This window comes from Protopterus annectens, chromosome 3.part1, assembly GCF_019279795.1.
Source record: "Protopterus annectens isolate FY-2018-M chromosome 3.part1, PAN1.0, whole genome shotgun sequence".
Lineage (NCBI taxonomy): Eukaryota > Metazoa > Chordata > Ceratodontiformes > Protopteridae > Protopterus > Protopterus annectens.
In genome coordinates, this window is record NC_056732.1 from 18,413,925 (window position 1) to 18,441,820 (window position 27,896).

A 27,896-nucleotide genomic window follows, 5' to 3' on the forward strand; every position below is an offset into this window, starting at 1 on the left:
CAGAGAGTATCATAGCACACTCCATTTATCAGAAGGGTTTACAGAGGGTATTCATGGCACACTCCACTCATCAGAAGGGTTTACCGAGGGTATGATGGCACACTCCACTCATCAGAAGGGTTTACAGAGGGTAACATTGTACACTCCTCTCATCAAAAGGGTTTACAGAGGGTATCTGCTTTATTTGGAGCTCAAATGTCACAGGGCTGGGTGCTTCTACACTACAAAAACAGCATTTCCCAACAAGATGCAATAGAGAGAATAACCTAAATGCCTTCAACTTTCTTCCCGTGATCCAGACTTAGCTTCTTGTGGGAAGAAAGAAGAGTCATCCCAATGAAAGCACAGAGGACCTCACAAGAATAAGTGTTTCTTCAAAGGAGGATCATTTGCTGGCAAGCTAGCAGTTTTGTAACATTATTCCTGTCTGTCTTTCAGACAAGAACTCTGATTCTGCAACCCATGTGATGCCATCTATCAGGCTCAAGCAGAAAGGCAGGTGCATGCTGAAAGGGAGGTAAAGGGACTCCAATATGAGGCACAGTATGTGATAAAGGGGTTTACTATCAAAATGCAGACCGGAAAAACATTTTCCGGTCATAACATTAAAGAAATGGGTGAAATTGAAAATAGCTGATTCGGCTGAACAAATTCAGCTGATTCAACACTGTTGTCGAACAGAGCACACAACGTCCATATAGGAGCACACTTGCGTGAAACTCCTATACTGTACATCATGGTTTTGCAGGGGGGGCAAGCCCCCCTGCTAATTATATATTCCAACTCCGAGATCGCAATACAGTGAGGAAAGGGATGTATATCCCAACTCGCACTGTAGGTTCATAGGTGTGTATTAGGCTAATGGCCCTGGAGGCATTACAAGCCTAGCCGAAACAAATTGCCCAGGCACTGTGCCACCCAACGTTAGCTCATAGTGCCCCTATCCAGTAGGGCAAATGGAATGATCCCTGGCGTGAACTTTCTGTTACCCAGCCACTCGTCAAGATTTCTCCTGAAGCGGGCCAGCGAGGTGCTCTGCTTGACATGAATGGTAAGCTTATTCCAGAGTATGGGCAATCTTTGGGAGATGAACCTGTTCCTCCAGCATGTTCTGTTAATTGTGGTAATGAGGTTGTGATCTCTAGAGCATGTGGTGCGGGGGGATTGAGATTTCTTTAGGTGTAGCATTTCAAGTAGGGCTGGGTTGGACATGGCTTTGTAAGTCAAGCAGAGATCACCTCTAAGTGGACAATAAGAGACTAAGAACAGCTGATGTTTCTTGAGTCTGTCCATGTAGGACATGTGTTTAAGGCCTAGGATCCTTTTTGTGAGGTACTTTTGTGGCCTCTCCAGCTATTGTAGGTGTCTGGTCAGGTACATGCCAAATGGAGCGTTACATTCGATGATTGATCTAATCAGGGATGAGTAGAGAGGGACGATGACCTCTTTCTTCCTGGATGCGAAACTTTTAGTTATGTACTTACCATAACTTTGGATGTATGGGATCCATCTCGCCTACATTCATGACAGATGGGTTCGGAGCCGATCCATCGGCTCCGACTCGGCAACTTATATACTAGCACGAAGTCTCTCATTGGCTGGGCTATACCCTATCCCAGGATGCACTACACCTGCTTCCCCAGATCTTGTTTGTTCGCTTTCATACACCCATGTAAACACAGAGACACTATAAGTCACTATAACCAACTAAAGTTCTTCAAGAAAGAACGCCAAGAAAACAGTGACTACAGCTCCTCTAAATCCAAATGGCAGGGGGAAGGAGGGTGGGTACTTATGAATGTAGGTGAGATGGATCCCATACATCCAAAGTTATGGTAAGTACATAACTAAAAGATGTAATGGGATCCTATCTCGCCTACATTCATGACAGATGGGACAGCGTCCCTAGCACCTACATCCCGGGTGGCTCATTGGAACACACTCCTGAGAACCGTGGAACAAAAGGAAGCTCTGCCTCGAGAAACCACATCCAACTTGTAATGAGAAATAAAAGTGTGCGGAGAAGTCCAGGTAGCCGCAGCACAAATATCATCTATGGATAACTTGGAGTGAAAAGCTACCAAGTAGCCATTGCCCTGGTAGAATGAGCCTTGACAGGAAAGGGAAGGTCTTTATTGGCCTGTGAATAAACAAAGGTGATACAGTCTTTAATCCATTTTGATATGGAGGCTTTAGATACTGGTTGACCCAATTTGTTCGCTGCAAAAGAAACAAACAATTGATTTGATTTTCGCGTTTGAGCGGTTCTATTCAAATAAAACGTAACTGTCTATGTACGTCCAATTGATGCAAAGTATATTCTATGCGTTATTGGAGAATTCTGGGAAAAAACAGGGAGTTCTATGGTTTGTTGCAAACAGAAAGAGGAGGCCACCTTTGGAATAAATGCAGGGTTCAATTTCAATGAAACTCTATGTTTGTGAAAAATCAAATAGGGAGGATCAGAACAAAGAGCTTGAAGTTCTGAAACTCGCCTAGCAGATGTTATGGCTACTAAAAGGCCGTTTTCCAAGACAGAAATTTTAAATCACAAGTAGCAGCTGGTTCGAAAGGACGGGCAGTTAGGGCAGCAAGAACCATATTCAAATCCCAAGGAGGAACAGGATGAGATAAAGGAGGCCTAAGGAGCCAAGCCCCTTTAAGGAACGCCTTGCAAAGTTTATGAGACATCAATGAAGGTTCAAATGAGGCATGAAAATTAGAGATTGCCGCTAGCTGAACCTTAATGGTAGAAACTGAAGAGCCCGACTGAAAAAGGAAGGCCAGAAAATTCAGAACCTCCGATACTGGAGCAATGAGAGGATCTATACCTCGTTCTTGAGCCCAGAAGGCAAACCTTTTCCATTTACTGGAATAAAGTTTGATGGTGGAAGGTTTATGGGAAGAAGACAGAATGTGGACCACATCCGGCGAGAGAGCATTATCTCGGACTAAGGATGGAAGTGGAGTAACCATGCTGCCTACTTCAGGGACCTGAGAGACGGATGAAGCCGTCCTGACTGATGAGTCAACAGGTCTGGCACCGGATCCAGAAACTATGGACCTTCTATCGCATGCCTCTGTAGGAAAGGGAACCAAACTTGACGAGGCCAGTGCGGGGCAATCAGAATCATCTTGCTCTCCATGTAAATGGCCTTCTGTATCACCCTCGGTAGGAGGGGGAACGGAGGGAAGGCGTAGAGAAGACCGGGGGGCCAAATGTGAGTCAGAGCGTCCCTGGGAATCTGTCCCTGAGAAGGGAACAGTGTGAAGAACTCTCTGCATTTCGCATTGTGAGGGCTGGCAAACAGGTCGCAGCAAGGAAGACCCCATCTGTTGAAGATTTTCGCAGCTATACTCTGATTGAGGGACCACTCGTGGGGCAAGAGAATGGTCCTGCTTAATCTGTCCGCAATCACATTGGACTTCCCCGGTATGTGCGTTGCCATTAGAAAGCGGTTGGTAGCTACCGCCCAGTGCCAAAGTCTCATGGCTTCTCTGCATAGTGGGTAAGACCTGGTACCCCCTTGTTTGTTTATGTACCATACTACCGACATGTTGTCGGACAGGATAGCAATTGGGCCCTGTGGGAGAGCGTGATGGAGAGCTTGGAGTACCAATAGTACCGCTCTCATCTCCAGGACATTGATATGCAAATGCGTTTCCTGGATCTGCCATGTGCCTTGGACCGACCTGTCCAGGTAATGACCCCCCCACCCTACCTGGGAGGCGTCCGTGGTCACAGTGGCAATGGGACGTTGAGGAATAAAGGATCGCCCCTGGTCGAGATTTGACTGTAGAAGCCACCAACGCAGATCTCGACGGCAACTTTCCGTGATTATGATTAAGTGGTTCAAGGGCAGTTCCTGATAAGACCATTGAACCGACAGTAGCCATTGTAGAATTCGCATGTGAAGTCTGGCCAAGGGAACTAGAAGTATAGTCGACGCCATCGAGCCCAACAGCTGTAGGATCCGATGGGCCGGGGCTCTTTGTAAGTGAAGGCAGGATTTGACTTGATCTTGTAAGATCTGAATTCTTGCTGCCGGTAAAAAGGCGCGCATTCTTTTTGTGTCTAAGTCTGCGCCTATGAAAGTAATACGCTGAGAAGGCTGTAGTACAGATTTTTGCAAATTGAATGTGATCCCCAAGAAACGCCCAAGGTGAACGTGGCTCTGAGCGCTTGGAGAAGTAGATGCTCGGAGGTGGCTGTAAGGAGCCAGTCGTCTAGATAAGGAAACACCTGGAATCCCAGACTTCTCAGGTGAGCAGTTACCACTGCCAGACACTTGGTGAACACCCTGGGGGCTGTGGTGAGACCAAAGGGCAGTGCTCGGAATTGGAAATGACTGGCTCCGAGGCGGAAGCGTAAATGTCTCCTGGACTCTTGAGCTATGGGAATATGATAGTAAGCGTCCTGGAGATCTATTGAGCACATCCATGCATCTTTTTCCAGCAAAGGAAGAATAGATTGAAGAGTGACCATTCGGAATTTGGACTTCTTTACGAAACGATTCAATGAACTGAGATCCAAAATGGGCCTGAGGTCCCCTGTCTTTTTTGGTACCAAAAATAATTTTGAGTAAGTTCCTGATCCGATCTGGTCGATGGGGACAGGCTGGATGGCTCTTTTTTCTAGCAGCTTTGACACCTCTAATGCTGCCTGATCCCGCTGACTGCGTGGTACGTCCGGATTTCCCTTAAAGAAAGGGGGGGTTTGTTGAAGGGTATGATATATCCTCCGGTAATGATGCGAAGCACCCACCGATCGCTTGTTATGGATTCCCAAGCTTGTGGGTGCGCCGCAAAGCGACCCCCGACTGGCTCCGGAGTTGCACAGTCGGGCAACAACTCAGGAACGCTGGTTGTATGAAGAACCACAAAAGGAATCGCGGTCTCCAGAGTTACGGGGGCCTCTGCCACCTCTGTGGTGGCGTCTTCCAAAATCCCCCCCCCCCCTGCCTCTGGAGGGGGAATCACTAGGTGGAGTAGAGAAAGACTTTTGGGATTTTTTAAACCACATTTTCCCTCCTCTCCCAGCCTTGGGATAAGGCCTGGAAGGAGCGGAATAACGGGCCCCAACGGCAGTCAAAGTCTTGCCCTCCTGCTCGCACCGAGTTAGTGTGTCCTTCACCTTGGGTCCAAACAAAGATGACCCATCAAAGGGGGCGTCGGCGAAGGAAGACTTGAAGGCCTCCGTAAACGAACACAAGCGTAACCAGGCTTGTCTCCTAAGGGCAACGCCTGTTCCCGCAGCTCTACTCGCTCCATCGGCCGCATACGAGATGAGCCGCATGGACGAGTTAACAATAGAAAAAAGAGTATTCATCTGTGCGCCAACAGTCGAGGCCAGTGCTTCAGGTAGATTACCAACAAGGGAGTCATTTAGCTCTTTGAGAAGATCCCTTTGGAGCCTTGTAAAATGACATAAATAATTCAGCGACCGTAAGGTAAAGGCCGCTGAGGACAGGGTACGCTTCCCGTACCTATCCATACTCCTAGAATCCTTATTAGGAGGATGAATAGACGTCGAAGCCTCTGCCACGTCCTGCTGTGTGGCAGAAGCCACCACCAAAGCATCTACCGGTACACCCTTTGTGAAAAATTCTTTCTGGGGGGGAGCTGACAAGAATTTATTGGGCCTCGTAGGCACCGGTTCCACGGAATCAGGGTGTTCCCACACCCTTCGAGAAACCAAATCAAGGAGTTCATCGAAGGGTGGAGACACCCAGGAGGCGGAGGGCTGGGCCCCAAAGGCCTTGAGGAAGACCGACTCCTCAGCTGAAGGGGTTTTGGCTTGCCAGTCACCTCTCTGTCTCAGAATCTCCAAGATATCTGAGAAGGAGATATCATCCGAAGATGATTTGGGGGACCCTTCCGCGTCATCGAGGTCAGTATCCGATGTAACAGACTCATCTTGGGAGTCTACGTGCTTCCTCTTACACAATTTCTTCCGTGGGGGTTCGTCCGAAGCAGTTTCGGACGGACCGCCCGGAAGAAGGGAACTCCCGATTGGGGTATCCTCAGGCCCTGGGGCCCCGCTGCCGGGGGGCTGCAACGCAACAGAGGCACCAGTCTCCAAATCTAGGGACGGTGAGGTAGAGTCTAGTTGAACCGGCAAAGGCATGGCCAGCGCGCTCCTCATGGCCTCAAAGGCGGGACCTCCAGAATCCGAGGAAGTCACTGGTCTAGAGGCCACGATGGCACTGGGAATTCCAGCAGCCGATGCTCCGAGAGGAAGACTAGGCACCGAAGCACCTAATCCCAAAGTATTCCCCTCGGGCCCGGCTGTAGAGGTCGCAGTACCAAACCCTGAACCGGAGGACAGGGTAGGAAGCATAGTCGGAGCCGAAAAGCCTGATAGGGGTCTCTGCTCCGACCGTATGGCTCCACCTTGTTCCACCACCACCGGCTCCAACAACTCAGAGGAGGTTGGAGGAGGAATCAACTGTGTCGGGGGGGGGGGGGGATCGGCTCCGAAGCAAACTGCGCTGGAGCCGAGACCATTTTAGCAAACACTGGAGATTGGAAGAGCCTCTGTAAAACCCTATCCAGGTCCGAATCTGATAGTCACGAGGATTTGGGGAGTAGACCAGGTTGCAGGTGCACGGATATCTTCCATGGAAGCCCTTAAATGAAAAGCCACAGAGGTTGCCATTGATCTGGTTGAGTGTGCTTTGACTTTGCTCGGTAGTGGAATGTTATTCTTTTGGTAAATGAAGGATATACAGTTTCTCAACCACTTACATAAGGTCACTTTAGAAACAGGGTTCCCCAATTTCGGACCTGAGAAAGACACAAATAACTGGTCTGATTTACGTATTGGTTCTGTTCTGTGCAGGTAAAAATGTAATAGTTTGGAAACGAGATAGGGAGATCAATCGTCTGGTTAATGGTCAAGTCTGAGATAAGATAGGGAGATCAATCGTCTGGTTAATGGTCAAGTCTGAGATAAGATAGGGAGATCAATCGTCTGGTTAATGGTCAAGTCTGAGATAAGATAGGGAGATCAATCGTCTGGTTAATGGTCAAGTCTGAGATAAGATGAGGAGATCAATCGTCTGGTTAATGGTCAAGTCTGAGATAAGATAGGGAGATCAATCGTCTGGTTAATGGTCAAGTCTGAGATAAGATAGGGAGATCAATCGTCTGGTTGATGGTCAAGTCTGAGATAAGATAGGGAGATCAATCGTCTGGTTAATGATCAAGTCTGAAATAAGATAGGGAGATCAATCGTCTGGTTAATGGTCAAGTCTGAGATAAGATAGGGAGATCAATCGTCTGGTTAATGGTCAAGTCTGAGATAAGATAGGGAGATCAATCGTCTGGTTAATGGTCAAGTCTGAGATAAGATAGGGAGATCAATCGTCTGGTTAATGGTAAAGTCTGAGATAAGATAGGGAGATCAATCGTCTGGTTAATGGTCAAGTCTGACATAAGATAGGGAGATCAATCGTCTGGTTAATGGTCAAGTCTGACATAAGATAGGGAGATCAATCGTCTGGTTAATGGTCAAGTCTGAGATAAGATAGGGAGATCAATCGTCTGGTTAATGGTCAAGTCTGACATAAGATAGGGAGATCAATCGTCTGGTTAATGGTCAAGTCTAAGATAGGGAGATGGTCAAGTCTGAGATAAGATAGGGAGATCAATCGTCTGGTTAATGGTTAAGTCTGAGATAAGATAGGGAGATCAATCGTCTGGTTAATGGTCAAGTCTGAGATTAGATAGGGAGATCAATCGTCTGGTTAATGGTCAAGTCTGAGATAAGATAGGGAGATCAATCATCTGGTTAATGGTCAAGTCTGAGATAAGATAGGGAGATCAATCGTCTGGTTAATGGTCAAGTCTGACATAAGATAGGGAGATCAATCGTCTGGTTAATGGTCAAGTCTGACATAAGATAGGGAGATCAATCGTCTGGTTAATGGTCAAGTCTGACATAAGATAGGGAGATCAATCGTCTGGTTAATGGTCAAGTCTGAGATAAGATAGGGAGATCAATCGTCTGGTTAATGGTCAAGTCTGAGATAAGATAGGGAGATCAATCGTTTGATTAATGGTCAATTCTGAGATAAGATAGGGAGATCAACCGTCTGGTTAATGGTCAAGTCTGAGATAAGATAGAGAGATCAATCGTCTGGTTAATGGTCAAGTCTGAGATAAGATAGGGAGATCAATCGTCTGGTTAATGGTCAAGTCTGAGATAAGATAGGGAGATCAATCGTCTGGTTAATGGTCAAGTCTGAGATAAGATAGGGAGATCAATCGTCTGGTTAATGGTCAAGTCTGAGATAAGATGGGGAGATCAATTGTCTGGTTAATGGTCAAGTCTGAGATAAGATAGGGAGATAAATCGTCAGGTTAATGGTCAAGTCTGAGATAAGATGAGGAGATCAATCGTCTGGTTAATGGTCAAGTCTGAGATAAGATAGAGAGATCAATCGTCTGGTTAATGGTCAAGTCTGAGATAAGATAGGGAGATCAATCGTCTGGTTAATGGTCAAGTCTGAGATAAGATAGGGAGATCAATCGTCTGGTTAATGGTCAAGTCTGAGATAAGATAGGGAGATCAATCGTCTGGTTAATGGTCAAGTCTGAGATAAGATAGGGAGATTAATCGTCTGGTTAATGGTCAAGTCTGAGAAGATAGGGAGATCAATCGTCTGGTTAATGGTCAAGTCTGAGATAAGAAAGGGAGATCAATCGTCTGGTTAATGGTCAAGTCTGACATAAGATAGGGAGATCAATCGTCTGGTTAATGGTCAAGTCTGACATAAGATAGGGAGATCAATCGTCTGGTTAATGGTCAAGTCTGACATAAGATAGGGAGATCAATCGTCTGGTTAATGGTCAATTCTGAGATAAGATTGGCAGATCAACCATCTGGTTAATGGTCAAGTCTGAGATAAGATAGGGAGATCAATCTTCTGGTTAATGCTCAAGTCTGAGATAAGATAGGGAGATCAATCGTCTGGTTAATGGTCAAGTCTGAGATAAGATAGGGAGATCAATCATCTGGTTAATGGTCAAGTCTGAGATAATTTTCGGATGGAAGGAGGGTTAGTCCAGAGTAATACTCCGTCTCTATGAAACATCATACGAGGGTGTTTGATACACAAGGCCTGAAGCTCGGATAGCCATCTAGCTGAAGTTATGACTATTAAAAACAGTGACATCCAGACCAAAAACTTCATACCACAGGAATCTGCAGGTTCAAAAGGTGGTTGTGTCAGAGACTGTAGCACCAGCGTTAAATCCCAAGGATCAATTGGTTCTTTGAAAGGATGCCTGATATGCAAGACCCCTTTTAAAAAGGTTTTGGAGAGGCGATGGGAGATTAAAGATGAATCTTGGAAACTGTTGTGAAAGTTTGAAATTGCAGCCAAATGGGCTTGAATTGTGGAGACTGCCTCCCCTGACTGTAGAAGACTTGAGAGATGATCTAAAACCGAAGTAACAGGAGCTGAGCAAGGAACTAGTTTCATTTGTTTGGACCAAATAAGAAATCTCTTCCATTTGCTGAGATAGATTTTCCTGGTAGATGGTTTATGTGAAGCCAGAAGAATATTACGTACAAGAGAGAAAGGTTATTCTGCCAGGCTATTACCGAAATGGAGAAACCAAGCTGTCAGCTTGAGATTGAGAAGGTTAGGATGCGTCAACCCTTGCAGATAAGAGATCAGTTCCAGAGTTGGATCCAGAATCCAAGGCTGGTGTACTAGGTGAGGCTAAAGGAAGGGAAACCATATCTGTCATAGCCAGTAAGGGGCAATGAGGATTACTCTGCTTCTCAGACAAAGGGCCTTCTTTAGAACAAGGGGAATCAACGGGAAGGGAGAGAAGGCATACAAGAGTCCCGTGGGCCAGTCGTGTATCAGAGCATCCCTCAGAGATTCCCCCTGTGGGGGGATTAGGGCAAAGTAGCTGCTGCATTTGTTTAGTGGGGAGGCAAAAAGATCGCAGCAGAGCTAACCCCAGTGGCTGAAAATCTTTGCTGCCACGACTGGATTGAGGGACCACTCATGAGGCAGTAGGATACATCAGCTCAGCTTGTCTGCAATCACTTTAGAAACCTCGGAAATATGCGTTGCTATCAGAAAGTGGTTGGAAGCTATCGCCCATTGCCAAATTCTCATGGCCTCTCGACACAACGGGTAGGACTTGGTTCCCCCTTGTTTGTTGATGTACCAGACGATTGTCTCTGATGGGATGGTGGATTGAAATGCTTTAAACGCTAGAAGCATTGCCCTCAGCTCTAAGACACTGATATGCAGATTACCCTCTAAGTCTAACCAAGTGCCTTGGACAGTCTCCCCTTTGTAAAGCCCCCACCCCCTTCAGGGAAGCATCCGTGGTCACTGTGGCCCTGGGCTGAGGTGGGCAGAAGGGGTGACTCCATAGTTCTTTGTCTGGCTTCATCCACCACATTAGATCCTGTTTGCATCGTTGAGTTATATGTATCTGAAAGGACAGTGGATGGTGCAAGGGATACCACTGTGTCAACAGGAGCCACTGGAGAATTCTCATGTGGGGTCCTAATGGAGAGATTTAAAGTCAGCAAGCAAAGGTGAGTAGTAGTGCTGAAAGGAGAGTAGTAGTACTGAAACTGAATTTATCCTCAAGTCTTGGTGAGTACCTTCGCGAGGTGGACCCTGTTTTTCACAAAATCTCACCAAGGTGACACTGATATACAGACTGTATTTATATAGCATATATCATGGACAGAATTAAGTAAACAAAAAAAAGATAGCTGGGGTGCACAATTCCCAGGATAAAAAAATACCCAATCCTGGTAGGCATACTGGTGCCAGGACTGGAAAAAATGACAGTGTAGAATCCTCAAAATAAGAAAACATTCCTGCAATGGGGCCAGGCCAGGCCCAGGGGGAAGATGGCCCCCCTGTTGTAGAAGGAAGTAGCAGTCCACAAAAATCACAAAAACTGACTGACCAAAGAACAGCCATAAAGACGATAGAGTGGACTATTGAGGATAAAAAAAATGATGTACTGTTACTATTATGTAAAAAGCCCAGAATTTCCAGACACGATATACAAAACGATTAAGAGAGAAATTACCAATACATGTAACTCCATACGAACTGCAGAAGGAATCATTACTGGGCACATTGCGGGTGCTGCGAAGAGCACTACTGGCTGACATCAAAGATTGAAACAATACTAATTTGTATTAGTAACCCAAAATACTTGGAGAAATTAAAAAGTAATCTTGCTAAGGGCACTATGGTAATTTACACTGCCATGGAGCCCTGGAGTTGAAGAGCCGCCCGAGAAGGTACTAGGTTTTGACAGAGTATCACCCGGATCTGGGATCTTATCCTGTGCAATCTGTGGTCCGGAAGAGAAACCAGGCAAGCATGTGTGAAATCTGCCCTAGAAATTCCAAGGTATGAGAGGGAATCAAGTTTCACTTCCCTCAGTTTATTGGGATCCCCAGGAATCCTGCTAGTTTGAATGTGTAGTTCAAAGCTATTTCCAGTAAACGCTTGGTGGGGGTGGTGAGGAGCCAATCATCTAAATATGGAAACACCTGGAATCCTTGAAGTCTTAAGTGAGCTGTTACTACTGCCATGCACTTGGTGAACACTCTGGGGGCTGTAGAGAGTACAAAGGGCAGTGCATGGAATTGGAAGTGATTGGCTCCTAGCCAGAAGTGAAGGAATCTTCTGGAGTGCTTGTCCATTTTTATGTGGTAATACGCATCCTGAAGATCTACTGAGTACATCCAATTGTCTTTCTCCAAGAATGGAAGGATAGACGGAACGATGACCATCCAGAATTTCTCCCGTTTGACAAATTTGTTCAGGATGCTGAGATCTAGAATGGGTCTCCTGTCCACTGTCTTTTTTGGAACTAAAAAGAATCTGGAGTAAAATCCGGATGCTATCTGGTCTTGTGGGACTGTCTAGATGACTCTTTTTTGAAGCAACGTTTGTATTTCTTGAGCTGCTGTTTCCCTTAGACTGGGTGGAACATTGGGAATTTGTCTGGGTGAATTTAGGTAAAGACTGAATGGGATGTGATAACCTCTGGTTATGATCTGCTGCACCCACAAATCTGTAGTTATTGTTAGCCAGGCAGGAAGGTGCAGGGAAAATCGTCCCCGGACTAATTCCAGAGGAAAGCAATTGGAACGCTCCTCAGGAGTGCTGATAGGATTGTCCAGAGAAGGAATCTCTGGACCCCTGGTTACACGGACCCCCTCTGCCTCTGTAGGGACGCCTTCTGGAAGAGTTACCCCCCTCTGTCCCAGGGTGTAAACTCACAACATGTGTCACAGAAAAGACCCTGAGATTTCTTGTGCCACATCTTTCTACTCCTCTGATTAATAGAGTAGGGATGTTGACAGGTTGAAAAACGTACACCCACAGCAGACAGGGTCTTGCTGTCCTTCTCACACTTGGTCAATGTGTCTTTTACTTTTGGACCAAAAAGTGAAGAAGCTTCCACTGGGGCATTCGGAAAGGAAGACATAAAAGGGTCTGCAAAGTCACAGAGGAGCATCCAGGTGTGACGTCTCATGACAACACCTGAACCTGCCACTCTAGCCGCTCCTTCAGTAGTGTAGAAAATCAAACACATGGAGGAGTTGGATATGGATTCCTGGGTAGCAAGCTGTGAGGCAACCTTGTCATGTACCTCGTCAGAAACTGCTCTTGCTAAGGTTTCGGAGAATTCAAAGGCTAACTGTCTCTGAAGCCTAGTGAAATGTGCCAGGTAGTTCAAAGACCTAACAGCAAAGGTCGATGATGCAAAGACTCGCTTCCCTTACCTGTCCACTGCCTGAGACTCCTTGTTTGGGGGATGAACAGTCTGGCTTTCCTCAGCATGCTCCTTCTTAGTGGCAGCCACGACCACCATAGTGTCTACAGGAAGACCCTTGGACCAGTATGGATGTTGTTCGGGAGGGGATAAAAACTTGTCTGATCTCTGTGGGATCGGCTCAATGGTATGAGGACTCTTCCATGCACGCTGCACGATGAGTTCAACCAGCTCATCTGCAGGCGAGGGTCACCCAGGAAGTAGAGGGTTGAGCACGAATAGCCTGCAGGAATACTGGTTCCTTGGAGGAAGGGTTGGTGGGCTTCCAGGCCCCCCTCTGTTTCAGGATTTCCAGGATGTCTCCAAAGGAGACAACATCAGAGGGCGACTGTGGGGACCCCTCTCCTTCATTGTAATCTGTATCCTCAGTGACGGACTCCTCAGGGGAGTCCACGTGCTTCCTCTTGCATGCCCTCTTATGTGGTACCTCTTCAGTGGGGATTTCTGATGAGGACCCCAAAGAGGGGGCACCCTGCAGTAGGGTATCCTGAGACTCCTGTGCTCGATGTCCCGATGTAGTGGACTGTGTCAGCTGCGGCTCAGAGGGAGGATATATTTGTTGTTCCAATGCCAGTGGTTTGCCTGCAGAGGCAAGAGTCCTCTTCATCACCTGGAAAGCAGGTCTGCCTAAAGAGGGATGGGAACCCGGAACCGTGAAGGACAACCTCGGAACCGGAGTCACACCCTGTTCTGATGAACACACTCCCAAGGACGAAGCCATAAGGGGACTCAGTACCGTCAGAACTCCTGGAACCGTGGTAGACAGTGCTGTAGAAAAAAATGGTGCCGTACCAGGCACCCCAGAGCCCACAGTCCAGTCCTGAGGATGACCCAGCTCCGAACGAGTCAAAGGCCAAAGGGTTGGCTTCGGCACCAAAGTGAGATCCACCAGTGGAATCAAAGGCATGGGAACCATAAAGGGCATAGGTGTCGAAAACTTTCATGCCTGCAGGGAGGTCAAATGAGGAGAATAAGATGGAGTCCGTGGAGAGAGAGTCCCAAGTCCAGACGGGAAGGGAGTTTTGGAAGGTGTAGCAATCCCTCTGGCCATCAGCAGCTGGTCCATAAGATGCACCATGTCTAATTCCAAAAGGCTCCTTGCCAGTCTTGTAGATATCCCTGATGGGGAGTCAGGCCATTCTAAGAAAGGGCTATACTGTTGCCCCATGAAAGGATCCGCCGTAAGGGAGTATCGGGTCCATAAGAGTGGTCTATTGGCACCACAGTCTTGAAACTGGAGACCTGTACTGGAGGAATATCTGGTATCAGAACTGATGGCGCAGACACTGTAGGCAAGCTTGTTGCCGTAGATATTGCCGGTGCCATGACTGGTGTTGAAGAAAGGATTTTTACTGGTGGCATTGAGGTAGAAATTTGCAGTTTAGGCAATATCGGTGCGTAGACATTGTCGGTACCGTAATAGGCATCAATGACACAGTTTTTGTAGATGGCATCGAAGACGGTGCTGTAGAAGCCAATTTTGGCTCTGGAACTGATGAAGTCAATTTGAATACTTTGTGTCTTAGTTCCTGTTTGCTATCACCCGAGGGAGAAGGAGGAACCGAATGCGGTCTCTGTTTATGCTCTTTTCTAGGAGGTGGTGACCTCCCACGCAGAAATAGCCTCTGAGAAGGGTGACTTAAGGAAGCCCTTCAACATCAACTTGTGTTTTCTCTCATTAGGGGTTCAAGAGCTGAGCCATTGGCAAATGGTACAAGGAGGTTGGACTGAAAGATGAGAAGCCCCCAAAACAATACACACAAGAGACATAGAAGTCACAATTTGGCATCTTGCGACCAAACTGCTCGCACTGTTTGAAACCTGACATTCCTTTTTTCTTTGACATAATGAACAAGTAGTACATCCAAATTAGCCACAAACAGTAAACTTGGAGTAAATATGTTGTTTTTACTCCAAGTTTACTGTTTGTGGCTAATTTGGATGTACTACTTGTTCATTATGTCAAAGAAAAAAGGAATGAAGATAGAGGGAAAGTTTTTTTTTTTTTTTTTTGAGGAAAAGATAGAGAGAAGGGAGGGAGGGGGGAAACATCAACAATGGCATTAAAATTTTACCTCAGAGGGTAAGGGGGAAAAAGGCCGTACCAGCAATGATACTTAAGAATTACCAACAAGGTAGTTTAAAAAGAATAGGAGGTAATAAGTAAATTAGCGATAGGCTACAGAAAAATATGAGAATGAAAGAGAAATGAAAATTATTCAATAAACAGTTTAAATATCAAAAAGCATGAAGTACTTAGCTGAGAGCTGGCTTGACACAGCTTTTCAGCCTAGCGGCAAACGAGATCTGAGCTAGCAGGGAGAGGGGCACTACAGGTAAAAGCTTAGCTCGAGAGTTTTTGGCTGGCACAAGCTTGGTATAAGGCTGACTTGGTCCCGAGGACCGAACAGACAACCATCAGTAAGGAATGAATGAAGATTAACAACATCAGATCACATTTTTTGGCGTTAAGCTTCAGACCACGGTTCCGACGTCAGTCACTGGTCTCAGACAGGCCCTTTTGTAGGATGTCTGCATCACTTGGGGAGTTGATAATGACTCCTAGCATGCAGTCATCAGTGAACTTGGTCAGCCAGAGTCCTTCTGTGTTGGCCTGGACTTCTGAGAAGTAGATGTCAAACAGGAGAGGGACCAGGACCGAGCCCTGTGGGACTCCTATCATAAGTGGTCGACAATCTGACTTGGAATCCACAACTTTCACTCTGTGCTCCTGTCTGGGAGCCAATTTGTAGCCCACCTAGTGATGTAAGGATTGATACCTAGTTTGGTGAGTATCAATGATACATGAGTGGAGAATGGTATCAAAGGTCTTGGCCAGGTTGAGGTAGTCTGTAAGCACTGCCTTACCCTCATCCACAGCCTTGGTGACTGCCTCGAAGATGTCAACCAGGTTCAGCAGGCAGAATCTCCGCTTGACAAAGCCAAACTGCATAGGCTCAAGAGATTGGAGATTTTTTACATCTTTGTTAAGCAGGTCCATGATGATGCGCTCTACAGCTCTGCATACCAGATTCATTAATCTCATGGGGCGATAGCTGCCAGTGTCTGTAGCTGCTCCCCTTTATGGAGCAGGATGACTATAACAATGTGTCATTCATTAGGGATATAGCCTGAGGTAAAGCTGTGATTGAACAGGGCACATAGATGTGCCAGTTCGTTCTGTAACTTATGTAGGATGCAACCAGGGATATTATCATGTCCCATGGATGCTGTATTCTTGGCTTTGGACAATGCAGCTTTTACCTGTGCCACAGAAATGGTGGGTACCAGGCTTTCTTCTGGTATTGTGATAGGGCCCTGGGGGGGGGGTAAAGTTGGCAATGAATCTGTCGGCCAGTATGTTGTCTATCTCTGTTGGCTCAGTATAGGAGGTGCCATTGTCCAATAACTCAGAACAAATCTGGGTATTGCCTTTGAGGTTTTTGATATAGCTACAGAAGGCTTTGTGGTTGTTTTTGGTGTCAGCCGCAATTCTGCCTTCATAGACGCCTTTAGAGGATTTGAGAAGGGATCTCAGCTTTTTGTTGAGACTAATAAGGGAGATTTCCCAGTCTTGTGACTTCATTTTTTTCTGCAACAGTTTCTCCCTTCCATTGTAGAGTTTATTGATGGCTGGGGACCAGCAGATTGGCTTCCTTTTTTTTTGGAGGAGAGCGTCTTAGTTCTATTTGGTATAGCAAGGACCATGCTTTTGTGTACATGCTCGTACAGTGCATTGGTGTATGATTCGGCAGTCATGCAGCTATTTTCCATTGGCATGAGTGCCGAGAAGTTAGCCACCACTGTTTTAGGAGCCCAAAGTCGGCTTTAGAGACGTTTTTCAGGGTGGTCACCTTAGCGGGGGGTGTAGGTGAGATGGAGATTTCCATGGTGATCAGTTTGTGGTAAGATTTAACCAGGGAGCAACTGACTACAGGTGTGGAGCAACGGTCTCCCATGTTGGTGATAACCAGGTCGAGGGTATTGCTTCCTCTAGTGGGGGTCAGAATGAGCTGGTCCAGTGCATTGGAACTGATAAATTCCAGAAAGCATTGGGCCTGTATATTGGTACTTGAATAGTTTTCCCAGTTGATGAAAGGGTAGCTGAAGTCACCCAGTATGAGAGTATTGGGTTGGACCTTGATAGATGCCAGGGTGCTTAGGAATTTGCAGTGAGAGTCTAGGGACATGTTTGAGGTTTTGTAGCAGGCTATGAGTTGTATCGCTGTCTTACCCAGTGTTAGTTGTACCTGGAGTATCTCGGATGCATTATGCTGTTCTACCAGTCTGGACATAGGTGTATCTTTTAAGAATATGGAGACACCACCACCTTTGGAGCTTCCAGACATATTCTGGGGTCAAAAGGTATGGAATGAGTTGTAGCCTGGGAGCACAGTGGTGCTTTCTGTCTCTTTAAACCAGGTCTCTGTTACAGCGTAGATGTCAACATTTTCCATTTTGAGGAGAGCTTCGAATGAGTGCATCTTGAGAATTACACTTCTAGCACTGAGCAGCATAACCCTCAGACTACATTTGTTTGTAGCTGTTACGGTGGAATTTTGTTTTTTGGAACACTGCGTAAAAAGGCACTATAGAGGTGGCAAGAGCCTAAGCCAGTACCCGGAATCTCAGGGGTGACAGATGCAGGCCGTCTCTGGCGAAGCATCAAGGTCTGTCGATCATGTCGTCCCAGGGTCATAGAAGGAAGTTTCTTTGCTCACCAGTGGGAGTGGGGAGCCTTGAGCAGCCTACCTGTCCCTGTAGGAAGTGACCTCAGCACAAGAAGCTGTAGTAATTGGTTGTTTTGGACCATTTCTAGCTCTTTTGTAGTTCACTGTTTAAAATCTGCCTCTGGGCGTTTTTTTCTGGCTATACTACTCAGACAAGCTCCTCGTGGGTCTGCAGAGTGGTCCTAGCAGCAGGGAACTCAGAAAAGCGACTACTTTCTGGCTTTAAGTATCTTTGCTTTTTTTTTCACTTGGAATAGCTTCTGTAGCTTACCCTGAACTAGCTTGAACTGTTTTTTAACTGTTTGCTGCATTATTTTAAAATCTGCACTTAAAGTTACATTTTAGTCGAATTTGATCGAAAGTTTGTTGTTTGTTTGTTTAATTTAACTGTGGAGGCTGCCCACTAAAGTGTGCTAGCCTGTGTAACTAATTTATCACTGTTTCTGCATTTTCTGTGTGTTTCTACCAAAAAAAAAAATCCTTGTTTTCCCGCCTTCCTCGACTAGTTTAGACCAGTTTACAGGCATTGCTGTATTCTGGGCTGTGGTGTAGTTCCTGTGTTGTCCATTACTTTACTTGGATAGAAGGAAGTTTCTTTGCTCACCATTGGGAGTGGGGAGCCTTGAGCAGCCTACCTGTCCCTGTAGGAAGTGACCTCAGCACAAAAAGCTGTAGTAATTGGTTGTTTTGGACCATTTCTAGCTCTTTTGTAGTTCACTGTTTAAAATCCGCCTCTGGGCGTTTTTTTCTGGCTATACTACTCAGACAAGCTCCTCGTGGGTCTGCAGAGTGGTCCTAGCAGCAGGGAACTCAGAAAAGCGACTACTTTCTGAATTTAAGTATCTTTGCTTTTTTTCACTTGGAATAGCTTCTGTAGCTTACCCTGAACTAGCTTGTACTGTTTTTTAACTGTTTGCTGCATTATTTTAAAATCTGCACTTAAAGTTACATTTTAGTCAAATTTGATCGAAAGTTTGTTATTTGTTTGTTTAATTTAACTGTGGAGGCTGCCCACTAAAGTGTGCTAGCCTGTGTAACTAATTTATCACTGTTTCTGCATTTTCTGTGTGTTTCTACTAAAAAAACAAAAAAATAATCCTTGTTTTCCCGCCTTCCTCGACTAGTTTAGACCAGTTTACAGGCATTGCTGTATTCTGGGCTGTGGTGTAGTTCCTGTGTTGTCCATTACCTTACTTGAATAGAGGGAAGTTTCTTTGCTCACCAGTGGGAGTGGGGAGCCTTGAGCAGCCTACCTGTCTCTGTAGGAAGTGACCTCAGCACAAGAAGCTGTAGTAATTGGTTGTTTTGGACCATTTCCAGCTCTTTTGTAGTTCACTGCTTAAAATCCGCGTTTGCACGGCTTTGCGCGGTTGTGCACATAGCGCAGCGCCGGTTAAACAAGGTTAAAATTTTTCTGGCTCCGCCAGGTCTGCTCTTCAAATTTTCCCTTAAGGAAGCTCTACTCTTAGTATAACCAGAATACTTACTATATTATAAGCCTAGCACTTGTTCTCAATACTTCTCTACTAAGTAAGCACTCTCGTACTAAGTAAAGCACTACATCTACTTACCACCCCTGTGAATATCCACTTCCCTTAAAGGTACAGCACTCCCTTATACAGTTCTAGCAAGTTGAGTGGTAGATTACTGGCGTCGTCTCCAGTTCAGCTGGTCAATCTGGATATCTTGAGACAATGCTACAATTGTCTCATACACAGACAAACCTCTCCTCCTCCCAACAAACACAAATACATGTGAGAGATGCAACTATATAGCCAAACTGGAGGCTGAACTCTCTCAACTCAGGGCTGGCATGACCAGACAGGAGGAGATGGCAACCACACACACAACAATCCCAGTCCCACATAGGCCTACCACAACTGCAAACCAAACACATAAAAACACAAAGACATACTCGGAGGCTCTAACAAAAAACTTACCAAAACAACAGAGGCTCCCAAAGGAGACACCCAAAAATCCACCACCTCAAAACAAAACACATGCAACACATACTTCAATAAATCAGTGCGTCAACCAATCACAGCCCTTAAGGCCAAACACCTTGCCTGATACACTAGTAATAGGTGACTCTATAGTCAGACACACTGATGTCCCACTGACCAGGCTGAACAAGGAGAAGGTGACTGTGAGCTGTCTATCGGGAGCTAGGATCCGCCACATAACACACGCACTCAAGTCACTCCAAAGCAAGTACAAATATGACTCCGTCATTGTCCATGCTGGTGTGAATGACCTGAGACGTACCTCCCTGGACTACATGAAAAGAGACATAGAGAAGCTCTCCGATTATGTAGCCCAGGCTGGTATGACCCTGACCCTGAGCAGCATCTTGCCCTCACCAAGAATGATACCACAATACAAAGACAAGATGATCAGCTTTAACAATTGGCTCAAGTACTGGTGTCATTCTAAGGGGATCCAATGTCTGTCTGCCTGGGATGACATGTTGGACAAGCCACGCTGCTTCGCAAGGGATGGCTTACACCTGTCACCACTGGGCTTCCAGATACTGGCTAAGGCTCTTGCCACCCCCATAGTGCCTTTTTTAGGCAAGGCTCAAAAGACAAACCCACCTCCTTAGAAAACAATAATGGAAAAAAACTAAGGGTAATGCTGCTCAACGCCAGAAGTCTAAATCTCAAGATGAAGGCACCTGATGCACTCCTCAGCATGGAGAACATCGACGTCTGTGCAGTAACTGAAACCTGGTTCAAGGCTCCTGAGAGCACCCCAGCGCTACCAGGCTATACCTCGTATCATGCATTTCGGCCCCAAAACCCGGGCCGAACCACAAAGGGAGGGGGAGTGTCCATATTCATCAAGGACACCCACACCTCCAGGTTAGTAGCAACACATGAAGCATCAGAGACCATACAGGTGCAACTAACCATAGGCAAAACTGCTATACAACTGGTAGCATGTTACAGACCACCCTCCCAATCTCAAGAACTCCACTCAGCCTTCCTGAAGACATTGGAGGAAATGAATGTATCACAAAATACCATCATACTGGGAGACTTCAACTACCCAAACATAGATTGGGTACATTATTCTAGCCCTAATACCCTAGCCCAAAGGTTCCTGGAATTCATAAATTCAAATGCACTGGAACAATTAGTCACCTCTCCCACTAGGGGAGATAATATACTAGACCTGATCATCACAAACATGGTGACAAAATGCTCCACACCGGAAGTATACCCCTCACTAGTGAGATCTGACCACAAACTAATCACCCTGGATATACATATCCCGCCTCCACCCCCAGCACAAAAGACCACAGTGAAAAACTTCTCAAAAGCAGAGTTCACTCTTCTTAAGACTGAGATGGTATCCTTTAAGCCCACTGTGCCAGTGGATACCACATCCCACGATGCCGAATCCTTCACAAATGCTTTCTATGGACATCTCCAAGAATGCATGGATCATGCAATTCCAAACAAATCCAAGTCCCTCTCCACCAAAGGTAAGCGTCCTGTCTGGTGGACCTCAGCCGTAAACAAATTGTATAACAAAAGAAGGAAGCTACTGCACGTCAGAGCAAAATCCCATGAAGGGAAGACATATCTGATAAACATTAGCAGAAAACTACGTTCTCTCATAAAAACATCCAAGGCCAACTTTGAGAGAAAAATCGCTAAGGACACTAAATATAACCACAAAGCCTTCTTCAGCTATGTCAGAAACCTGGGCGGAAACCCTCAGATATGCTCAGAGTTGGTTCACAACAATAAAAAATACACTGAAGCCACAGATATTGCCAACATTCTGGCTGACAGGTTCAGTGCAAATTTCTCCCCTCCTTCACCCCCAAAAGAAGAAATACTTATCCCAGCTGAATGTAATCTCCCTGTCACCTCAGATGTCCAAGTGAGAACCGCCCTAAACAAAGCAAAAAAACACAGCATCAATGGGACCTGACGGTATCCCGGGTTGCGTGTTACGTGAACTCCAAGAGGAGCTAAACCCACACATAAAAATGCTATTTAACCTTAGCCTTACTTCGGGATATGTACCTGAACACTGGCGTACAGCAACAGTGGTCCCACTCCACAAGGGGGGTGCCTCTACAGACCCTGGAAACTACCGCCCCATAAGCTTAACCAGCCTGGTCTGCAAAGCTATGGAAAGAATCATTATGGAACTCATAAACAGAGACATAGGGGACCTACAGACACTTGACCCCACCCAGTTCGGCTTTGTAAAGGGCAGATCCTGCCTTTTAAACCTGGTTGACTTTTTCGAAACAGTCACTAGAGCCATTGACGAGGGCAAAGCAGTCCATACAGCATACCTGGACTTGGCTAAGGCCTTCGACACAATACCCCACTCAGGCATCATAGATAAGCTCAACAGCTTAAATGTAAACCCTTATGTCACTAGATGGGTTGCAAACTGGCTAAAGGACAGAACCCATAAAGTTAAAATCGCTGGAGCAATGTCAGACTCAAAGCCAGTCACAAGTGGTGTCCCACAGGGATCTGTCCTGGGACCCCTCTTGTTCGGCATTTATTTCTCAGATGTTAAAGCAAACACGGGAGGGCTGTAGCTGACAAAGTTCGCAGATAACTGGAAACTAGGCACCATAGTCGATACACCAGCAGACACACACATCCTACAAAAAGGCCTCACAGAAAAGGACAACTGGTGCCGGAGTCACGGCCTTAAACTAAATGCCAAAAAATGTATAGTCATCCCCTTTGGGAAAAACAAAGTACCCACAAATTATCACATAGACAGCAACCCACTGAGTACTGAAAAAATAATCAGAGACCTAGGGACCCAAGTCGACAGCGACCTCTCATTTGATACCCACGTTGCCAAAGTGGTTAGAAAAACATTTTACCTTGCACACCTCATCATGAAGAGATTCACATCCAGATCCAAGGATGTCATTGTACCCCTATATTCCTCCCTCATCAGACCCATGATTGAGTACAATGCCCCATTTGGTATGTACCTCACCCGGCATTTGCAACAGCTGGAGAGACCACAAAAGTACCTCACCAAGAGGATCAAGGGTCTCCAACATATGTCTTATTCTGCCAGACTAAAGAAACTTCAGCTCTATTCAGTATCATACCGCCTGTTCAGAGGTGATCTCTGCCTGACGTACAAGGCCATGTCCAATCAGGATCTGATGGACATGCTCCACCTCAAAAAATCCAAGTCCATCAGGACCATGAGAGCTAAAGACTTAAACCTCGGCACAAGTATGAAGAGGACATGCTGGAGGGATAGATTCATAACCCAGAGGCTTCCCATGCTTTGGAACAAGATCCCAGTTCGTATTAGGCAGAGCCCCTCACTGACTCTCTTCAAGAGAAATCTTGATGAGTGGATGGGAGATCGTAAGTTTACCCCAGGGGTCACATCTGTGTCACTGCTAGACAGGGGCACAGTAAACTAATTTTATTATATAAGGGGACCTTCACTGTGTCACTACTAGACACAGTATTCTAAATTTATTCTGTACATTTGTGTACCATTTCATGGGGTGGCAAATGCCACATCACTATGGCTAGGCTTACAAATGCCCCAGGGCAGATAGCCTAGTACTATACTATGAAACTATGGAAGACAGATACTGGATCCCCTTAGAATTACACCAGAAACTTAGCCAATTGTTGAGGTCAATCATTTTTTGCTCGTACTGTGGTTATCATTCTGGGTGATGGCAGAATAATGCTCAGGGCTAGTCATACCTGCCTGGGCCATATAATTCGAGAGTTCCATCACATCTTTTTTCATGTCGTCCAGGGAGGTACGTATCAGGTCATTCACACCCACTGTACTGTGATCTCTGTGCAGTACGTTGACTTCATCATTTGCTGATAGGAATTTTGAACAAGGAGTGTTCCACAACATGGACAGCTGAACATCTGTATTTCGATTGTACGTCTGCGAGCATCTCCACTCAAAATTTTGATTGTAAACCTGATAAAGGTGGCGCTGGCATGCAAGACATCTATGCAGGGCCCTACATTGGCAACAAGTTATGCACCTTCAGGGTGCACGTCTGCACACACATATCATGTCTTAACAGGCAATGAAGAGTGCGCACAGATCTGATGTCATAAAAGCAGGCAATGATCCACTGAGAAAGAAAATGGGCAGGGAACAGCATCGACCTTCTCTGTCAGGGAAGAGCATCGACCTTCTCTGTCAGGGAAGAGCATCGACCTTCTCTGTCAGGGAAGAGCATCGACCTTCTCTGTCAGGGAAGAGCATCGACCTTCTCTGTCAGGGAAGAGCATCGACCTTCTCTGTCAGGGAAGAGCATCGACCTTCTCTGTCAGGAAGAGCATCGACCTTCTCTGTCAGGGAAGAGCATCGACCTTCTCTGTCAGGGAAGAGCATCGACCTTCTCTGTCAGGGAAGAGCATTGACCTTCTCTGTCAGGGAAGAGCATCGACCTTCTCTATCAGGGAAGAGCATCGACCTTCTCTGTCAGAGAAGAGCATCGACCTTCTCTGTCAGGGAAGAGCATCGACCTTCTCTGTCAGGGAAGAGCATCGACCTTCTCTCTGTGTAGGTTATCAGCAGCAGAAGGCAAAAGTAGTAAGCGTTTCAGGACTGAGTGTGGTTACAGAGTACTCACTAGGGGGCATAGGACCCAATCTACATGATCAGCCGCTGCCCATATGCAAAGCACATGGAGGCCAAAGCTTAAACCCCCTACAACATGTTCAAGAGTGCCCGTCCGGGAAGCACCTTCGCTTACTATTCTAAGAGACAGCTAACAGCTGGTAATGAAAGGGAAGAGACTGAAATGGAAGGCTTCAGTGGCAAGTCTTTTGAAAATGTTTGAGATCGTGCTCTCTTACCGTTTCCCTCCTCCCTTGTGAATACATCACAGATCTTAAAAGTCAACTCCTTTTCTGGTTACTGTCTAATGAAATCATCCTATGTGTGTTCAGGAAGGCCTTGAACCTCCACAATCTCTATCTGAAACCTAAACTAAAGCCTTGGCAATATGAGTACTGCTGTACAGTATGCTCCTTTTCTAGACAACACCATATCCTGTATGAGTCCTGGCTGGTAATATGACAACCGAAGAGCACACTTAAAGGCCTTAACATTTTTCTTTTTCTGCATCAAAGGCAGTAATTTTCTTACAAAGCACTTTGGGGCTGAGGCCCAAACTACATGACTGGGAAAAAAAGAACTAGAAGCCATAAGGTCTAGCATGCTCACCCACCCACAGCATTGTGACATGGCACATACTGGAGGAAGGAATGTATGCCCTAAATGAAGGAGTCGGAGGAAAAGAACTGCCAAGAAAAGGCCTCTCAGAAATGACATCACAGCTGTTATCTACTGCAACTGAAAGCTTTGCTTTTTGGGATATCACTCTTCCTGCATATATCATCTGCCGTGCTACAGTTAAGCATACACAGTGCTTCCAGGTAAGGGGAAAGTTACTTACAAGTATACACCAAATATACAGTTGTGCATAAACACATGAGTCTGTGCCTGTGCTTACGGGTGTGCAAGGAGTCAAAGCAGGAAACATTCAATTAATTGCTAGGCAGTGGGCTGGTGAAAATTCACAGCAAGTGTAGGAACATAACCATGCTGGGTTTAAAATTTTGTGCCCATATACGTACCCTTCTTTGTCTTATCAAATGACATCACACTTAAAAGGAAGCAAATCTCTCCTGGAAACATTTCCTCACGATACCGTGCAGTTCATTTTATCAGTGTTGATCTCAGGTCATCCTTATGTCATTCTGAAGCTCTTTTTACACATAAAATTACCAGACACTTGTGAACAGATAATTCTTTCAGCATAGAAACTTTAGAAATTATTTCAAGCAAAACATCCTATTGAGACTGTCTCATTCTGAAGGATAAATTGCTAAACAACCTAATAAAAAGATTAGCAAACTCAGCAACTTGGTATGAATATGTGTTCCTTTAAAAGCCTGATCATTAACGTGACATTTCTACTGTAGCAGCTTAACAGAGATAAACCAGACATATACTATATTGTAAAATAGGGTGGCCACGGCGGTGCAGCGGTTAGCGTTGCCACATCACAGCAAGAGGTTCTCTGGTTTGATTCTCGGCTGGGGTACCTGCTGTGCAGAGTCTGCATATCCTCTCTGTGGTCACGTGGGTTTCATCCCAAAGACATGCTGTAGGTGGATTGGACACTCTAAATTGGCCATAGGCGTGAGTGTGTGCATGTGTGTGGAAGGCTGGGTGCAAGGCTGGCAACTCAACACCGTAAAACTCCACGACCCCTAACTGGGAAAAAAACGAAAGAAGAATACTATATTGTAAAATCTTTTTTCTCCTCCCAGTTTCTTGAGCTCACCACACCAGCTATGTATATACTGCCATTTCTCAGGAACATACTGTGCGCCCTTTACCTTGTCTCATTCTGCTGTTCCCATGGCTCTCCATGTGAGCTGCTACTCCAAAGGCGTTTGAGTTTTGGTTTCAGTGGGATGGCTGTGAAAAGTAGCTGCCTTTCTCCTCCCAGACGATCCTGAAGTATCATGTCCTTCTTCAAGTTAATCTCTGAATAAGGGCAGCCAAAGGCACTAATAAACATGGAAACAAAACAGCAGCGTAAGTTTATGACAAGTAATTTACTGAAAATTAGAATCTACAAGATTACATTATACTACACAGAGAGCAATAAATCAAATAGCCAAGTCCTTACTCACCTGAGGAATGAAAACTGTAATACAACTAAAGTAACCCAAGTATCAAAACAGTGTTAGTGTATTACCAAACTGCCAGCTCATTTGTTTAGTGTAGGTGTGCATTAAAGTATACTACATATTGTAAATTTTGATCAATAATACACATTTTTATAAAGCAATCTTTTCAACTCTAAAAATGTAGCACAATCCAACACATACGACTGAAGATGGCAACCCTGAGTCAGTATCTTAACTATTAACTGTCAAATATTCGTTTTTTTTTTTTTTTTTTTTTTAATAAATTTGTTACAAACATCTAAAACAAGTATGTTTCTGCAGATTTTTAACTTGGAGTATTTAACTGAGATAACTACTCCGAATGCTTTAATAAGGAAGCACCTCTGTATCTGGACAAGAATGTTGTGGGTTCCAGTCTCCTAAAAAGTGCCTTTGTACAATAAATTGGACACTTTGGCATTCTTTGGTGCTTTACAGTAAGGGGTATTGCTCTCTGTAGATGTTAAAAGTGAGGCTCATACCAATCAGGTTAAGTTTGACTGAAAAGCATTTAGGTGGAGGTTAAATGAGAGAGACTTTTTGACAACAAAAACAATTTTCTTTAACATCATGACTATCATTTAAGACTAGAGAACAAAAACTATACAAGGAAAAAAAGTGAACATATGCATTCATATAAACTAAAGTAAACAAACAAATTCAGTCACTTGGCTATCAAATGAAAAATCATTTTCTGTACAAATGTTTATTTACACAGGATGTTTTGCAAAACAAGTCTCCTGTTTATGTAGGTTGCTTCCCACGACTGCATTTTGCTGCTGTTACTACAGTTCCAAAGTCATTCAACAAGCAGTTAGTATGATAAAGGAAGTACTCTATGCAACATGGCTTTATTTATGTAACTGATGATGCGACACGGCTTTAAGTAACTGGTGATGCAACAAGGCTTTAAGTAACTGGTGATGCAACACGGCTTTATTTATGTAACTGATGATGCAACAAGGCTTTATGTAACTGGTCACGCAACACGGCTTTATTTATGTAACTGATGATGCGACATGGCTTTAAGTAACTGATGACGCAACACAGCTTTATTTATGTAACTGATGAAGAGACATGGCTTTATTTACATAAAAAGAAAGTTGAAACCAAAACCAAGTCCCAGGAAAGCACCGACACTGTAGTTAGCTTTCATTCACTTTAATGACTGTGAACTTCCTCAGAAAAACATCCATCTACCCTCACAAACACACTTAAATAATTAATTGATTAGTCACATGATTAATTAAGCTTCAAATATCACTAATTTTAAATAAAATAAAAACATAAAAAAATATATCTATATAGATATTCTATACACAAACGTTCTGAAACATATTTAAATATTTAAATAAAATATTTATATAAAATAATTTACATATATTGTAAAAAACATTTTATGTTAATAATGTCATTAAGACCTGGCACACTATCAGCACCTAAACGTATTTGCCATAGACTTATATATATTTTTTATTTTATTTAAAATTAGTGATGTTTGAAGCTTAATTAATCATGCGACTAACCAATTAATTATTTAAGTGTGTTTGTGAGGGTAGATGGATGTTTTTCTGAGGAAGTTCATAGT

General features: G+C 44.9%; 1 protein-coding gene across 3 annotated transcripts in view; it reads right to left on the bottom strand.

Moving 5' to 3' along the window:
- The window catches only part of L3MBTL4 (L3MBTL histone methyl-lysine binding protein 4), a 2,903,854-nt gene that overhangs the window by 796,193 nt on the left and 2,079,765 nt on the right, over positions 1 to 27,896 (bottom strand). For all 3 annotated transcript variants that reach the window (XM_044066510.1, XM_044066511.1, XM_044066512.1), the window contains one exon: positions 25,973 to 26,146. In XM_044066510.1, coding sequence (XP_043922445.1) covers positions 25,973 to 26,146 — 174 coding nt within the window. The remainder of the gene's footprint in view (positions 1 to 25,972; positions 26,147 to 27,896) is intronic.